This window comes from Malurus melanocephalus, unplaced genomic scaffold (genome assembly GCF_030028575.1).
Source record: "Malurus melanocephalus ecotype Western Australia unplaced genomic scaffold, MMel_1.1 scaffold_49, whole genome shotgun sequence".
In the NCBI taxonomy this organism is placed as follows: domain Eukaryota; kingdom Metazoa; phylum Chordata; class Aves; order Passeriformes; family Maluridae; genus Malurus; species Malurus melanocephalus.
Window position 1 is genome coordinate 329,023 of NW_026623281.1, and position 14,076 is coordinate 343,098.

The 14,076-nt window shown below is 37.4% G+C and overlaps 1 protein-coding gene across 19 annotated transcripts in view; it reads right to left on the reverse strand.

Annotated features, from left to right (window-relative positions):
- KCNMA1 (potassium calcium-activated channel subfamily M alpha 1) overlaps window positions 1-14,076 on the reverse strand; it is a 380,586-nt gene that overhangs the window by 50,884 nt on the left and 315,626 nt on the right. For all 19 annotated transcript variants that reach the window (XM_057365171.1, XM_057365170.1, XM_057365167.1 and 16 more), the window contains one exon: window positions 7,544-7,637. In XM_057365171.1, the coding sequence (XP_057221154.1) occupies window positions 7,544-7,637 (94 nt within the window). The remainder of the gene's footprint in view (window positions 1-7,543; window positions 7,638-14,076) is intronic.

Consider the following 14,076-nt stretch of genomic DNA (forward strand, 5'->3'; position numbering starts at 1 on the left):
ATCTTTTCAAGGTTTTGAAGAGCATATAATGCCACTTACGTGCAATTAAACTTGAAAACGATGCTAAATGCCATGCTACAGCTGCAAACCCACAAAGCTTGCCTGGAAGAYAACAGCCTAAAGCAAAACCATAAATCCCACTTACAGCAAACCTACCGCAAGGAAGTCAACATTACATTTTAAAGAGCACTGCTTCCCTAGCACACATTTATAACCACTGGAAATAGGAAGTTTTGAGTCTGAAACTTTTGGGTACTGACTGGGGATGGACAGAACTGAAAAGATCATTCAGGACTAAGGTTAAATGTCCATTGTTAAACATACCCTTGAATTATATCACCCTTGACTTAACCCTCTTGCTGTTATTCACATGCAGCTGAGTASTAGAGCAACATACCCTCCCTGATCTGCAGGGGAGCTACTGCATGTGCTGAGCACTGGGAACAATAATAGTGTGACCAGCAGGGAGGTGTTGTAAGAAATTAAACTATAATCTCTTAGTCTKAACATTAGTAAGATAATGTCTTTGTTATTTTTTTTTCTGCCCTCCAATAAAATTCTCCTTATATAAAGTCAGTGGCAAACCACACCTGAGAAAAACACAACTCCTSTTTAACCTGGGCTTGTTAAAGTCTGCAACTGTGCCTTTCTCAGGTAGGTATAATAATCTGGATTTTGTACRCAAAGAGATGTTCAACAGTCTCCTGCACAAGATTCAGGGTCTTTAAAATCACCCTGACTGTGGTTCAGGAATTTTGAGTTCTCATACCTGACTTATGGTGATGTGGATGTGCCTTAGCAAGTGTATGCACACAGATGCTTAATTTTAGGAGGAAGGAGTGGGTTTGCTGAAGGTAAGAGAGGAGCTGAAGACACGCTAAAGAATGTCTCATGCCTTTAAAATTTCTCCTCCAACTACCCTAACAAATTGTGGCAATTAACATGCTGTTAGTGTTAGATGTAGGCAGCCGGTGCAGGTGCTAATAATTGAAAAAGCATTTAGAGCTTTTACACCCTGGCTGAATATTTCATGATGTGCTGCATGTTTCACTATTTACTCAGTGGGCCTGTGTCACTTCAATCTTCTCTGACTGCTTTGACTGGAGCTATAAAGCTCAACCAAGACAGAGTGACGGCTTGTCACAGGAAAGCTCCACCGACTCCAGCAGCTCGCTGGGACTAGCTATGAAGGTTGTCACGACATTCTGATGGAATTCAGCAAATGTTTTGTGACTAATACACCCAACATTTGTCGGCTACCATTAGCCATTCCCTGTGACCCTGCAGTCGGTGCGGATGGCATTAAGTCGTAATGAGAATTTGTTGCCTATGTGTGTTACACTAATGACACTCTCTCACTGATCTTTCCTTTCACAGGTTAATCAAAATGAAATTTGTAAGGATTCAGTGCCCAGATGCACCAGGCTTTAGAGAAGAAAACCSAGTGTGACAAGAGAAAGAAAACCTKCATTTTACTGCTAAATGSTCTCATTGTCATATTCAGAAGCTATCCTGACATTATTACAATCTCATACTTTTTCCGTAAATCTAGGAAAAAATCTATATGTAATACAGTGGTTGGTACCTAGTGCCTTGTTCAACTTATGGAATGAATTACAGTGCTAATTCTCCTTCCTTCCCGCTTGCTCTGCCCAGATGTTGCTGGTTTTATTATTCTCAGAAGCCTTACTGAAGATTTCACATTAATTTATCAAGACTACTAAGAACACTGATATAAAGCTGTGTACTGTAAGAATCTTCCTTTTTAAATCAAACCTAAGGTCATGATCAGAATATGCTTCTGAAATATGAAGCCTTGAAGCTTCTCACATAAAAAAAAATAACAAAATAATTAACCTCTATACTTTTGTATAAGAAATTTAATGAGGGGAAGACAAGGCACACAGTCAAAGTATCCTTTGTTCTTAATATTTCCTATTTAGACCACCTGAAGCTGCAGAACTAGCACTCTCTGAGGGACAGGAGAAAGTACCTGAAAAATAATTTCTCATTTGTAAAAAATAAACCTATGGTTAAGTGGCATCATAAAATATAGGAGTGTTCTTGTCACTTAAATAAGTGTGGGACATTATTATAAAAGCTGCCACTTTTGCGAGTCGATGTTTATAAATACATTTTTTTTCTTTAAACACAGTTTACAGCTATTTTTTTTTTATTTCCACTGCCTTGATCTCAGTGGATCTTCTCTTACCCTGAACTTCATCAAAATAGTATGTTTTTCCCACTGGAAAATTCTTTCCTTTCCTAACACTGCTCTCTCATCCCAAAAAGAATTTTTGCAAGATTTCAAATAACCTCAAAAAAATTAGTCAGAAGGCTAACAGATATTACCACCTATCATTTAAAAAAAGTTAATTCTACAATATTGTTTAGAACTGGTGTAAGGTAACAAAGCGATCACTGAGCTACTCCTGTTGTTCATGTTGGCCACAGTGAACTTGCAAAACAGAATCAAGAAGTGAATTGTGCTGTTATATACCTGCAGGGTTGCAGCTTGGTCAGGATATAAATTTGAGAATACAAGATGGACATTTCCAAGGCTGAGTGGTGTAAATATATACCATTATTATGGCTCATCAGTGGGATTTCACCTTTTCAAGCCCTACCTTCATGTCTGGTTTAAGGAAGTCATGGCAAATGATCAGAGTTAACTTATTTTACAAGTTTTGGCTTGAAAAACGCTTCCCTGAATCTGTCATCTCTCTTTTTTTTTTTTTTTTTTGGTTTCTGTGAGAAAGCTCACAGTTTCAGTTCATGGAAGCGCAGCACTACAATGGCAGAGGCAATACAAATTCATGTTGAGTGGCACTAGCAGAAATGTGTATGTACATTTAAGTGTATGTGGCTTAGTGGGGGGATGAGGAGATAAATGTGCACAGCCATTGTTCATATACTTAAAATATTATATCCAACTTCAGGAAAAAGACAGGAGGTTTCCTCCTCAGCTTCAGATAAATMATCTCATTAGGCTTCTGGAAACATATGCCAAAGAGCTCACTTTTTTTTTTGTGTCATTTAGCTGGGTCTTGACAGTTTCTGAGCAAGTTTTATTATTTGGTTGGGAATTATTTCAGATCCTTGACCAAAAAAAAATCCTCAGGCTTACAAAATTCTCCTTGGCAACACCCAGTGTCCTCTGATGCCTCTGATTCTTATGTGATCAGGGACACTAATGATAATGACCCTTTGCTGAGTATGCTACTTGTCTAGAGGCCTATGTCAACTACACCACCACATCCAGAGTGGACAGGGACAAACTATTTGTTTGCTCTTCAGGCCCCTTGGGCCCTGTCATATGCTATTTGTTCTTGCATTAAGAGGTAGTTTGACTCAGCTGGGCTGACATTTCCTTCAAGTCAGTGTATTCCACTCATGCAGGCGCTACCAAAGCATTAAGTACGGACTTGAGGCTCAGCAACAATCATTTAAGTGGCTTTTTTGATTCATATCCAGGGCTTTTCACATTTTTGCTGGTCATTCTGAATCCAAAATGACACATTTTTTTTAAAAACTAGCTTTGCTACTTGATATTCAGGCGACATAGCCTCCTCACAGTTAATGGGACTGCTCATCAATAACACGCATCAGAACCTGCAACTGAGATGATGAACAGGGACTGATATCGCTGCACGATACCAGAGGCATTGATTGATTCTGCTTTTCTTCTCCATCTCATGAAGGACACCTGATGTGTGATCACTCTCCAACTCSCACCCTTCCTTCCTTTTCCTTCTATTTCCTATTTAAATTTTACTTTTTACTGTAACAGGATGTCCTTGTGTTCACATCTTAACAGGASAAGTATCTATGTTTTCCTCTTGGAGTTAGATTTTTTTTTATAGTTCTTGTGGGTCTAATGGGACAGACTTTTGCTGATGCAAAACAGGTAAAAATGACAGTGCTGTCACGACAATGCTGAGTATTTTTCTGGTTACTTGGAATTTGTAGGCATTGTTGGAATTTGAAGGATTTGTTTCTGATTGATTAGACTCTTCCAGTATTGCATCAGTGTGATCCTGCTCATGATATCTGATGTGCACCATTCAGTTAGAACAGTGACTTCCTAGATGTGAGTCTGGACCATCTGGGATGTACACAAAGAGCATTTGTATGTCAGTYACCTATTTACATCAGTCAGTAATTAATCGTAATTTAGAGTCAGCAAAAAGATGCCATAAAAAAGATGTCTCCGATCTATCTGGATCATGTTTGGTAATGCAGATTTCTACTTATGTGTTAGTAAATCTCAAAAATTCCCACTCTCTCACCACTTGTCATGAGGGCCCAGGGAATCCTGGGCTCATTTCCATCCTCTGTTCCAATCCAGTGATAGCAGAAGTCATAAAGTTTCGTGTCATAGCATAAAATCCTCTTCCCTGATGGCTCTGCCACTGTGAGAATCTAAATCCTATGCAGCATTTTCAATGTTATCTTAACTGCAGGGCTGCTCAGAACACGATTCAAAAGTCACAATTCAGATTTCAATTTATAAATAAATTTTTCACATATTTGTAATTTCCATGCTCCAGATTTCTTCCATTATTTTTCTAGATCCTCTGGATCCAAGACCACAGCTGAGAAAGAGTTTGCCAGCTATTTCTGGGCGGGTGGGACAGGGGCAAAGTTGACTTGAAAAAAGAGCTTTTAAAGCAAATTCAGAAAAAAAAAAAACTTCTGAAGATAAATACCAGCTACAGACATAACAGTGCTTTAGCTGATTTACATCTTGGGTACTTCTAGCTGACATACACTAAAGATTTCGGGGCGGGAAAGCAAGTACCTGTCACTTCCTGTAATTTACAAGGACACAAAATAGCAGATAATACMGTCCACCTTTGTTTTTCAGAGAGGAGAAAAGAGCTTGACCATTACAAACAAAGCTTAACAGAGCTCTCTTCTGATTCAATCCACTTTGTCTTTTTTAGCACCTTGAACCAAAGTTAAGTCAGTGYAGATAAAGTGTAAAACGAAGAGACGGTTGGGTCTGGGGAGAGGCTGAGGGTGMGAACACTGGGCTGGAGAATAAATTTAGCAGCAACAGAGAAGAGGAAGAAAACAATGTCTGGATTTGGAAGCCTGGCAAGTTCTCCACTCACTGCTCAACCTGTGTTTAGCAATTCTGATGTGCTACCGAGCAGACAGCTCAGGCTCAGGACGACTACTCTCCCTCAGTCCCTCTTCAGCAGGCAATGAAAGCAGGCTGTACTTTGAAAATCTTCCCCCATCATGCAAACTGACACAGGCATGCTTTTCAAAAACCCACAGCCAATCTGTTGATCATTACTTATTTACAAAGGCCTTCGGGCAGAAAGTCCTGTAAAAACCATACTTGATACGGTATACACTAGCTTTTTCTGCTTGTGGAAAAAAGTACCCCTAAGGCTACCTCAAACCATCACTTTCTATTGCACATAAAATGTACCGTGTAACACTAAAGTATTTAATATATATGGTATAATATATCTACAGGAAAGGCATTTGTGTAGAAGTATGTTACCCTGTATTTGGTAATTTGATGTTTTGCTGAAGGCTATGACTTGAAAAAGCCTGCACCTAGTACAGAGGACCTGTCATCTCAGTACCCAAGAGCCAATAGAATAAAGAAGTACCCTTAAGCAGCAAAACTTTGACACAGCTTTGAAGCATATGAAAACAGTATAACTCCCCAGAATTATTATTACTCAAGATCAAAGAAATGAGGCATACTTTACATAGCAAACAGGGACAGTGTGTTCAGCTCCAAATGTTTCAGCTCTTTCTCTCTCTCTCTCTCCTTCTCTTTCTTTTTACTTCTACTTCCCCAAAATTAGGGTTTGGGAGAAGATGAGGGGGGAAATCTCCACATGTTTAAATTTTAAGCAGTTAAAACTATTAGCACCAGATAAGAGGACTGCCCAAAGGTAAGTCAATTGCAAATGATGCTAGCATGACAACTGGCACTATAAAAATGAGAAGTTCCCCAGTATGCTCATTTTATTCTTCCTCATAAACTGTAAACAAGCATGTAAATCAGTGTCATCTGGGCAAGGCTAAGCTAACAGGAAAGCAGAGAACTTTTAATGATACATTTAACAGAAATAGATGGTCAATAGGAAAAAAAAAGCCTCAGCTGGGTGCATTTTCCCTCTGTGAATCAATCTCACTTTTGGTTCTGTAGTCTAAACAGAGATGAAGACGATTTGTAGAAGTTACGTCCTTGAATATGCCCTATATTGCAGAAACAATAAACAAATATGGATGCTTCTGTAACTGGCCAAAGAAAATTCCAGACTAGTGACTGAAATACAAAGAGAAACATCACCTAGCAGTATCCAGAATCTTTAAAGGAAAAAAAAATCATTGTCAATAATAAAAAACATAAGTGATTTTATATATGGAAAGAACTAAATATTTGGTTGGGTTTTTTTTTTGGCTTAACCTCTGTGAGCAGTCTCAGCTATACACACATAAATCTCAAATTGCATGAATGTGTCTGTTTATATATGAAAATAAGTTTACATTTTTCTGTGTGTGTGTGTATATGTATATATGTACACACGCAGTGGAAAATCTCTGCTATGCTGTTTATGGACACAATTATGGACTGAGGTTCTAGCCTGGCCACATAGGATATGCAAAACCAGAGCAGGAACAGCCTCTTTGGAAACTCTATGTCTGCTAAAGGATCCCATTCTGACTGACCTGAGCAGGTAAAAGGTGCAGCACAGTGAGGTAKAATGCAAATGACAAAATATTTTAATAGATCATAATTTCTTGTTGCAGTTTTAGTTTTAAGAAATCTTTTAGAGGCAATTTGTTCTATGGAAGGAAACTACATAGTTATACAGAGGAGTATTATTGTAAAATAATGTACACATAGCAACCGGGGAAAAATATCACTAACAAGATGTTGTTTTCATCACCCACTTTTAGAGTRTATACTACCCTCTTAAAAATCCCTGTATTTCATAATTAATGTGCTTTTAGCTTGACTAAAACTGCGTTAGTTTTGAACTTTGCTTTGGCAAGTACATATATTATTAGACTTTTTCATCAGTCTAAATCAATTAACAGAAATTTGATTTCAATCGACAGGATAAAAGGAAGGTAATATTCAGGTTCATTTTTGATTGTGATGATACATCTCACATATGGCCTTAAGTACAGAAAACAGTACTCAGAGGGAATCCAACAAAAAGAGAATTGCCTGAGGCAAACTAACCACATGAGTTCCCCTGATTGGTTAGTGCTATCATTAGTGCCACTGCTGTTTAAGAACTACACATGGACAGGACAGGGTGACAGCTAAGACTTTAAAGCCTATGTATTTTTCAAACAGCTTTTCAAACTGTTTTTCATGACAGAATTTTTTTTCAGCTCTATCATTAACTGCTGACAAGCTGACAGAATAAATACTTCAGCCTTTCAGAAACCATCTAACAATCTTTTTTTTTCACCCCCTCCCCTTATTTTTGATGTGGGGGGAGGAGAGGAGGAAGGAAGAAAGAAAGGAGATGAAGATATGAGTTTCTTACAGTCTTACCTCATCAGTTTGGGTGAGGAGTTGGGTGAATTTCGCATGCCTCCATTTCGCTGCTTTTTTTTGGGTGATAGTGTCGACGGCTGCTCATCTTCAACTGGAAATATAAGGAACTCATGAGATTAAGTACTGCTCTGAGTGCCATACCAAATACAAGTGAAGTAGCAAAGAACACACACTCTATGTCCATTCACGCACTGATACTTCATTGCTAACACAGGCCCAACAGTAATAAAAATCAAATAGATGTTAGTCAAAGAGATTGATTTGAAGAGAAGCAGAGAAGAATACCAGGGTTTTGAACATAGGAGTTCAAATTGTTTTCATACTTCAAAAACAAAGGTGGGGGGACCACAATCAGGTTATTCTTAAGAGTTATTATCAGTTAATCTGYGCTACAGAAAAACAGAATTAGTGCTCTGCTATATTCCCAGACAGATAAAGTACTATTTGCAATATCAACATAACAGCTGCCAGCCTGCTTTTGCTAATGAACTAGACACCAGTTGGTTCTCGCTCCTCACATGCCAAACAACAGAGTCTTCACGAAGAGATGTAAAATATTCAATGCCTTGATGTTCAATGATTCAGTTAGTCGGGAATGTGAATGCAGCCTGCCATTGTGCACAGATCTCCAGCACAAGTCAGACCTCATCGCTCTACCCTCCTCACAAAATGGAGTTTTAACAGGAGTGAACAGAATGAGGTTGGATGGAAGTGGGGAGACAATACCTGTATAACAGAGGATGCATGTTATGCAATCTTTTAATGAGGATAAGGTGCATTTTCAATGRCAGATCAATTTCCAGATATAAAATCACAGTTTTGCCAGTCATGAACTACTCTTGGATTATTTGTCACAATATGTATTGCTTAAACAAGGGCAGCTTCCTACAAACTCATCTATAAGAATTAACCACTATCTTTGCTGTTTTAAGATTGTAACTGCACCTGATAATCTGCATGTAACCTTTGCATGTGCTATCAAAGGGAATAAACTTATGCCTGCTTTCTCAGGGTTGCACTAATGTTAATTTAATTCTGACATAAAAAAGGAAAAATTAACTTTTTTACCATCCTACTGTTAACTGAAAAATTCACTAGAAGATAATATAACTGATGCCTAGGAAGCTGTTACTTTAAAACTAAAATGAAAGACAATAGTAGTAGTAGTAGCTGCTATATTTAAAGAGCTTAGTACACATTAGCAGTGTACAAGAGAAGGTTGAGAAAAAAATACCATTTGCAACAAGATACATAGGAAAACCAAAAAAAAACTGGGATATATGTCACCCGCCCTAGACTTATCTGTGAAGAAACAAAGCAGTAGCCTTTTGCTCTAACCCTCTTCTGAGTAACTATTTTATTACAGACTACATTCCAGCCTGCCATGTCTGTTTGCCCAAGCCTGCTATGGAACTTCATTTTGCCTTGGTCAAGAACAAAGGGCTGGGCCCTGAAAAGACAGATGTGCTCTCTTTTTAAATGACCTGGCATCACCTAGCACAAGGGAGTCACAACCAAAGAAAGCACTGCAAAGAAAAAAACAAACAAAAGCAGCCAAACAAAGCTAATCCCAAAATAAATGTCCCAAAGAATGGTGTAAAAGGTAATACTTAGATCAGAACAATGACTGTGTAATGATTTACTCACTAACTTAGATTTCTTCTCTTCTTGGGCAGCATCCCTAAAGACAAAGGGATTTTTCTTCTCATTTGACTTTTCTGGGTTTTTTTTTTCCAGATCAGAATCCTATAGCGTAAATGCTTATTGATGATTAGTCAAGTGCCATTCTTCCTTTGGCTGAGATAAATATGCCCACAGGAAAATCTCAAGTTCACCAGTAAACAGCAAATGATCTATTTTCCTCTCTTACTAAAAATTCTGAATATCACTCCATTTAAACTGTTACCATGGGGTTACAGAACGTTTGTCAAGAGATGCAGTATGGCACCACAAGTGTTATCATTATACTATTTTAGCAGTTCAAGGAAGTGCCATCAGAACCATGGGCAAAATCTTACAGTAACACAAGTCAACTGTAGATAATATTATAACCAGAGAATGTTTCTCTGAACAAGAGAAAACAGTATTCAAAAATAATACTTTTCCAAGTTTTCAGCTAACTAATAAGACTGCTGTCTGATCTTTYCAAATTCTGAAAATCAATACCATAAGGATGTTTTTCTACTATATGGTCCAACATTTGAGTTCTATAGTCCTGCCAGGTGATGTTAACTGGCTGCCCAGTCACAACAAAGTCTTACTAGCAATCATCCAAAATAACAATTTCTAGAAGTACATTGCTAGCAATCTGCAATTATTATTGGTACTGCATCTGCAATAGATAAGCCTCCTTTTTGGATATGTGTTTGTCATATTCAAAGTATGTTACTGTCACTAATTGCCTCAAAGCCCAAGGCTGATGTGGCTCACTAGTTAATACCTGTTAGCAAAGCCTTGTGAGGGATCTCAATTTGTTGCTTAAGGCAGGAAAGACATTTATTGTCATTGTAGCAATGAAAGGAGATCTATATTAATCATATGACATAAAGGCAAGATTTTATTTGTCATTGAAATCCCTGCACAGAGTTTACAGGGTATCTGCAGTTTAGAAACACAGCTCCATAAGAAAGGGGGAAGGGAACACATGAAGTTGAAATATGTGCATAGTATATAATGGACACTATTAGCTATGGCTTGGTTCCCAAAAATGTCACAATGATAACTCACAAGTGGTTTCTTAGTAGTAAGTAGGATATAAAATATATTTAATTATTATCCTTCAGATACTCCTATCAATTCCCTGCCTATTTAAAGAAGTGGATCTAGCAAAATTTTTAGTAAGGTTATTAAATATTTTAGTTTCATGGTTTCTGTGTCTGCATTAATTTAAAAGGTAGTCTTGAATTTTCTTGTTCTTCTGAAAGACARAAGTGTTTGAATAATGGGCTGTGCTATATGACAACTCAGTTCTGATACTGCATGTTTGCTTTTGTTAATGAGTCCCCACTTTTTACTATTTTTTATGTCTTTGGACTACAGGATTTGGATTAACTACAGCTATATCATGTTACGCAGACTTTCCTTACTAGCATTCATGAGAAATGAAAATAAGTTCAACAACTGGACACAAAATTTTACAGATTTGGAACTCAATTAAGCCTCTGAGTCCTAATAACATTCAAGAGCGTGTTTGCACATCCCTAAGTATAACACTTAATGTACTACYGTAACAAGCCAGAGCTCACTTGTCTAATAACAGTTTTGCAGTTCAGGAAGACTCAGTACTAAAAAAATGTCAGGCAAGTCTAATGAGGCTTCAGACACTCAGTTTTATGCTGGAGTTTAAATTAAAGTTACACTGATGTTTTAACATGTCTGCTTATTCTTGAGTAAAGAGCGTTCATTATTTCAATGACATAACCTCTAGACAATGTTCCATGAATTGGTTTAAGATGTGCTGGTAAYTTTAACAGCCTTAATGTGGAGCTGAACATCTGTAACAACATTTTACTTGACTTTTATCCTCATTTCATTTTTAAAGCAAAACAAAGGGAATGTCTTTCAAAACAGTGGACCAGTAAGTTTTTCTTTGTTATTTCTCACCATTTTTAAAACAACACTGTCTCCTTGACTGCCTCTCCCAGGTCACTAGCAGAACAGTTTACAGATTCATTTTTAGACACCAAAAAGAGCTAAAATTTGAAATAACATCTGTGTTACTGAACAACACACGAACTGGGATATGTGGTAAATTCATTCTGCCTAGCATGTAAATGCTTCAAAGCAATTAAACCCTTCAAAAGGTAAAGCACAAACCACCCAGAAACATTAGTTGACTAGCTATCTCGATTAACTTATTAATCACCACATCTGGAGAAACCCACACCCGTAAGCACTGAACAGAGCATTAGTAATGTCATAGTCACATGGAAAACAGACTGCAAAACCATGCACAAACCATTCTGTATTGCCTTATGCATCCAGCTACTGGGCTACCTACGGAGATCTTGGTTCAGCCCAGGCTTTTGGGAATGGTAGCCGCATTTTACAGGCAAGCTGAGTGCCCTTTGCAATCTACAGTAGGTAGATTTTTCTTGTTCAACAGAACTCAGTAAGTTAAGGTGCAGCAGCGAGGGGTTGTTGGGTAGGAAGAGGCTCCCTTTACGGTTATTAACAAGTGGAACAGGTTCCGGGATTCCTTCAGTGGACTTGGCATCAATCAATGCATTAGTAGTTGCATTCTTGAATTGATATGAACATTTTGGGTAACTTGGTCTAGCTGCATTCTTTACTTCTAAATAATAAGAAAAAATTTAAATTAATTTCTTGGTATTAAAAATTATTTCAAACCACAGGCATGAATCGATTTTGATATTATGTGGAAATAGARACATTAAAGCTTAAGGTATCAGTTCCAACAGCAGAAACAAAGGTTTAAACCTGCAGCTTTCTTATGTTGCGAGTTTTTTTCTAAAAATGACTTTTTATAAAAGAATACTTATAAAAGGATTATTCAACAATATTATCACCTTTAAGCAATAATCCCATCCTACTGTAAGTATGTCTGAGGCAATACTTATTTCCCTCATGTTGATAAAGGCTTTGAGATTTACTGTCTGTGGAAGATGTTTATTTCTTTGAAACTACTGAAAATGACAGGGGAGGTAAAGCACTCTGCTACTATTAAAATAAATAAGGAATCATAGAAAACCTAAGGTCACCACTTCAAAATTGTGCAAGCACAGTTATGGAATTAAACTGATGTTTAGCAACCCACATAAAAGTTGTTGGATATTCAACAGTGCTGCATATTGTAAATTTCAGGAGGTCAGACATAGTACTTCTGAAAAGAAAGTTAAGAAATTCAATTTCCTAAATATGGATTTAGCTTAAAATTAATTCTTAGTTTTCCATTGATGATACATCAAGGCTATTTAAACACCATCCCCCCTACTAATACCTTTAACAAATGGTGCCCTCAGTAAAAAACAACACCTACATGTTTTTCTGGTAAAAATATACAATTAAAGATCTTCTCCCAGTGCTTGTTTCATTCTGAATGAGTATAGAATACAGAAGAAGGTGTATAACTGAGCCACTGTGAGAACAGTATAGACAAGAAGGTTATAATGTAACTGAGCCACTAAGATCTTCTATTCTGTTATGTATARCAAAGTAAGAAGGACAGACAGGGATGGTGGACTGATAAACCTGGAGCATTATTTCCACTGCCTTAAAGATCCTACAGAGTGCATTGAGCAGAGAGTAGAGACAAAGTATTTGAGGAGGTCAGCATGTTTTTTGGGATCTTTGTCTAGTTTACCACCAGCGAGGAACACCATCTGGTCACAGGGAAGGTAAGAAATTAGCATTCCCATGCTTGCCATTTTTTTTTCAAGCACAAAATCTGGCTCTCTCTCAAAAAGGTGAGTGTATAGGAATTACAAGAGTCATTTGAAGGTACTTTTTAACAAGGTTGAACTGGTTGGTGACAAAGCACCCATTTCAATTCAATGGCCTCTGAATTGATGGCTTGCTACTATTCTGAGGTAGATAGAAAAATTACTGAGAAAATAACTAGAGTCTAATTCACTGTTATTCTGCTTCTTACTAATAGAAGTAACATTAAAAGTATAATAATAATAATGCATAATCACCAAAGTTCACATATATTTTAAATCATTGGAGGAAAGCATATATCCTTGAACAGAAAAACTGCCACAAAACCCACTGTATATAATATTAAATGCACTATTTGAAAAGTATAGATTTTGCCTCAGAGTTACTGAGTTTTTAATCAAATTTTGTACAGCTATTTTTGATATTTCTCTAAGTGAAACAATTTTCTGATGATAAAATATATCTGCAGAGACCTATCTCCCAACAYGTCACTGGTCATGCATGTATTTAAAGGCTCTGATATGCATCAACTCAGCTCTAAAGTATAGATAGCAAAACTGGAAATAATCTTTAAAAATCCATATCCTGTATCAAAGCATCTTCACATGCAAAGGAAGAAGACCAGAATCTATTAAGCTTATCACCCCTCCAATCAAGTTGTTTAACACCATAATCTTTTCTGCAGTCTCTTCTGGAGTTCAGTAAGTGATGGTTTCGGATACCAGACCTGACTATTAAGACATAACCTTCCATAGCAGTGTGTGTCTTATGGCATATTCCATGCAGACATAATCAAGCTTTCCCAAGATTTTGTGCTTGCAGTGGCACAGCATGTATCAGAACAAAAATACTTGTCTTTTGGTAATGGCTTCATACCTGGAGCTTGGCATCATATTTAATAGCACCACATGATGCTGTTCAGCATGAAGGCAGACTGAGCTGCTTAAAACAGAACTTCCCCTTATTCCAACAGTGTGGACAGGTACTATTATTGAGTATGGGGACAATAAGCTGCCTTTTTTTTTTTTTTGGCAAATTATTCTAAATTTAAAAGTTCCAACTACTGGTTTCATCCCATGACTTCTAGCCTCCCGCCCCTGACAGGAGCTCAGATCAAAGTGGAAGAAGCC